Genomic DNA, 3,464 nt, shown 5'->3' with positions numbered 1-3,464 from the left:
AAAAAAAAAAGATTTCTAACGAAGAAAGGAAGTTAGGGGCAGAAACTCTTAGAGCTTCGATCAGTGAAGTTATGTATAAAGAGGACTAGTTGGACCTGGGATTTGTGTAGAATCTCGAACTTTACCTGGTAACATTCAATGAAAAAGAAGAATTAGGGCACTTAGTGGGAGGCCGCTGGGACATAATTCTGTTCACATAAATGAGGACAGCAGGAGGAACGTGGCAATATGCAGACTAGAAGTGGCCAATTGTTTTTCTCCTAGAGTGACTAGAAACTTAATTTTTAAATTGCTTCCTGAATGTGAAGTCTTCCTAAGTTGCCAGGGATCCTGTCCCTCCGAGAATGACCCACGCAGGAGAGGGGAGGGGCCTGGAAGAGGATGTAGGCGTGGCCAACCCCGACAGGGTGGAGCCACGCCCCCTTCCCAGAAGGCACCGCAGCGGGAACCGGGCTGAGGTTCTTTCCGGCAGCTCCCCACGGGACTCGTAGTTTGGTCCCACAGCATGGATGGGCTCCAGCCTAGCGTGGGGCAGTTGAGGCGCGGGCGGGTCAGGCGCCGGCGCCAGCCCCAGTCCCACAGCGGGTCGGTCTTGGCTCTGCCCTTGAGGCCCAGGAAGGTCCGGAGGCAGCTGAGGAGACATGGCGCGTCCCGCGTGGCTGCCCTGAGGGCTCCGGCGCCGCCGGGCGAGGATTCCGAGGACTCGAGAGCGGAGCCGACGGCCGGCGGCGCGGGGGCGGCGCTCCCTAGCGGGCCTGCGGCGGCAGCCGGCGGGGACACGGGCCGGCGGGAGCCGCGTGGCCTGCGGGGGGCGGCGGAGCTGCTGGAGGCCTCGCCCGCCGCGCGCCTGGGGCTGGCCCCGGCCGGTCCCGCGGCCCTCCGCGGCTGCTCCGCCCGGGACGCTGTCGGGCCCGCAGGTGGACGAGGCGGGAGGGGAGCGTCCCCGGGACTCCCCGCTGCAGCGCGTCCTGGCGGAGCTGAACCGCATCTCCAGCAGCCGGCGGCGGGCCGCGCGCCTCTTCGAGTGGCTGATCGCGCCCGTGCCGCCAGACCATTTCTACCGGCGCCTTTGGGAGCGGGAGGCGGTGCTGGTGGTGCGGCAGGATCACGCCTACTACCAGGGCCTTTTCTCTACGGCCGACCTGGACGCCATACTTCGCCACGAGGAGGTGCAGTTTGGGCAGCACCTGGACGCCGCGCGCTACGTCAACGGGCGACGCGAGACCCTAAACCCACCGGGTCGCGCCCTGCCCGCCGCGGCGTGGTCCCTGTACCAGGCCGGCTGCTCTTTGCGCCTCCTCTGTCCGCAGGCTTTCTCTACTACCGTCTGGCAGTTTTTGGCGGTGCTCCAGGAACAGTTTGGAAGCATGGCAGGCTCCAATGTTTACCTCACTCCCCCCAACTCGCAGGGCTTTGCCCCTCACTACGATGACATCGAGGCTTTTGTGCTGCAGCTGGAAGGTAGGAAACTCTGGCGTGTCTACCGACCTCGCGTTCCAACTGAAGAACTGGCCTTGATATCTAGCCCCAACTTCAGCCAGGAAGATCTTGGCGAGCCGGTGCTTCAGACTGTGTTGGAACCTGGAGATTTGCTCTATTTTCCTCGGGGCTTCATTCATCAAGCAGAATGCCAGGATGGGGTGCACTCCCTGCACCTCACTTTGTCTACATACCAGCGCAATACCTGGGGTGACTTCGTGGAAGCCGTCCTGCCTTTGGCAATTCAGGCTGCAATGGAAGAAAACGTGGAATTTCGGAGGGGTCTGCCACGAGACTTCATGGATTACATGGGGGCCCAGCATTCAGATTCAAAAGATCCTCGAAGAACTGCTTTCATGGAAAAGGTGCGGGTCTTGGTTGCCCGCCTGGGACATTTTGCTCCTGTTGATGCTGTGGCTGACCAGCGAGCCAAAGACTTCATCCACGATTCTCTGCCCCCGGTGTTGACTGATAGGGAGAGAGCACTTAGTGTTTATGGGTTGCCAATTCGATGGGAGGCTGGAGAACCTGTAAATGTGGGGGCCCAGCTGACAACAGAAACAGAAGTCCACATGCTGCAGGATGGCATAGCTCGGATGGTGGGCGAGGGAGGCCATTTGTTCCTCTATTACACGGTGGAAAACTCTCGTGTTTATCATCTGGAGGAACCTAAATGCTTGGAAATATACCCCCAGCAAGCTGATGCTATGGAACTCTTGCTTCGCTCCTACCCAGAATTTGTAAGAGTAGGAGATCTGCCCTGTGACAATGTGGAAGACCAGCTTTCCTTAGCAACCATGTTGTATGATAAGGGGCTGCTGATCACCAAGATGCCTCTAACTCTAAACTAGTTTCTTGTTGATGGTTGAAATATTGCGAACTGATTCTCTACTGCCATTGTCACTTTTTTTTTAAAAACTCCTTACCTTGAAAATCACCAGTGTGGTCATACATACCTTTATGACTGCTTCAGTGTTACAGATCTCAGATGGTCTTCTAGAAAGAATCATTTCATCTAGGCAAAAAATTAAAAGAAATTGGAGGAAAAAAAAACAAACTTTTTTTTTTTGACAAATAACCTTGATCCCTGATCATTTCAGAATACCAGCTTCATCCTCCTCAGCCTTCAGGGTACTACTGTGCAACACTGACTGGGTCATACTGCTTGACACATTGGAAGTTTTTTGCAAGTGCATTTTTCATTTGAGTTTTTTCATCAGTTTTTTTTTGGGGGGGGGAAGGGATTGGGATTGGTATACTGTTTGTTATTATGTTTGTATGACTATTAGAAGAGTTATTAAAGTGACAAGAAATGTTTCCTTTTTCTAAGCCTAGGTTGTTATGTTGGTTGGTTTGAAGAAATGCAGGAGGAAGAGGGACATAAGGAAAATCTATAATGACTTGAAAGGCAATTTGGAGGAGTTGCAACATATAAAAAGCATGTTACCTGGTAGCTCATGCTTGTAATCCTAGGTACTCAGGAGGCTGAGATCTGAGAATTGCAGTTCAAAACCAGCCCAGGGGTCTGGGGATGTGGCTCAATGGTAGAGAGCTCGCCTAGCATGCCTGAAGCCCTGGGTTCGATTCCTCAGTACCACATACACAGAAAAAGCTGGAAGTGGTGCTGTGGCTCAAGTGGTAGGTTGTTAGCCTTGAGCAAAAAGAAGCTCAGGGACAGTGTCCAGACCCTGAGTCCAAGCCCCAGGACTAGCAAACAAAACAAAACAAAAATCAACCCAGGCAGGAAAATTCTTGCCTCCTTATCTCCAATTAGCTACACAAAATAAAACAGCCAGGGGCTGGGAAGGTGGCTCAATGGTAGAGTGCTTGCCTTGTATACATGAGGCCCTGGGTTCGATTCCTCAGTACCACATAAGCAAAATGAGAAAAAAGCCAGAAGTGGCACTGTGGCTCAAGTGGTAGAACGCTAGCCTTGAACAGAAGAGCTGAGGGACAGTGCCCAGGCCCAGAGTTCAGGCCCCAGG

General features: G+C 53.8%; 2 protein-coding genes across 2 annotated transcripts in view; one reads left to right on the top strand and one right to left on the bottom strand.

Annotated features, from left to right (window-relative positions):
- Positions 1 to 3,464, bottom strand: part of Heatr4 (HEAT repeat containing 4) — a 32,842-nt gene that overhangs the window by 3,074 nt on the left and 26,304 nt on the right. Inside the window, exon 15 of the mRNA XM_013017866.1 lies at positions 2,436 to 2,494. Coding sequence (XP_012873320.1) covers positions 2,436 to 2,494 — 59 coding nt within the window. The remainder of the gene's footprint in view (positions 1 to 2,435; positions 2,495 to 3,464) is intronic.
- Positions 456 to 2,390, top strand: LOC105982898 (chromosome unknown open reading frame, human C14orf169). The gene is made up of 2 exons (XM_013012633.1): positions 456 to 786; positions 830 to 2,390. The coding sequence occupies exons 1-2, from the start codon at positions 506 to 508 to the stop codon at positions 2,328 to 2,330; spliced, it is 1,782 nt and encodes a 593-aa protein (XP_012868087.1). The 5' UTR covers positions 456 to 505; the 3' UTR covers positions 2,331 to 2,390.

Source organism: Dipodomys ordii, unplaced genomic scaffold (genome assembly GCF_000151885.1).
Source record: "Dipodomys ordii isolate 6190 unplaced genomic scaffold, Dord_2.0 Scaffold2, whole genome shotgun sequence".
Classification (NCBI taxonomy): Eukaryota; Metazoa; Chordata; class Mammalia; order Rodentia; family Heteromyidae; genus Dipodomys; species Dipodomys ordii.
Note: the sequence above shows the minus strand (reverse complement) of the source record. Positions and strands in the feature narration are given on the sequence as shown.

What these genes read in the sequence shown, in the direction of transcription:
- LOC105982898 (XM_013012633.1), top strand. Translation starts at nt 506, where the DNA reads ATGGATGGGCTCCAGCCTAGCGTGGGGCAGTTGAGGCGCGGGCGGGTC. An exon ending in GCCGGCGGGGACACGGGCCG is followed by an intron (nt 787 to 829) that starts GCGGGAGCCGCG and finishes GAGCTGCTGGAG; the next exon opens with GCCTCGCCCGCCGCGCGCCT.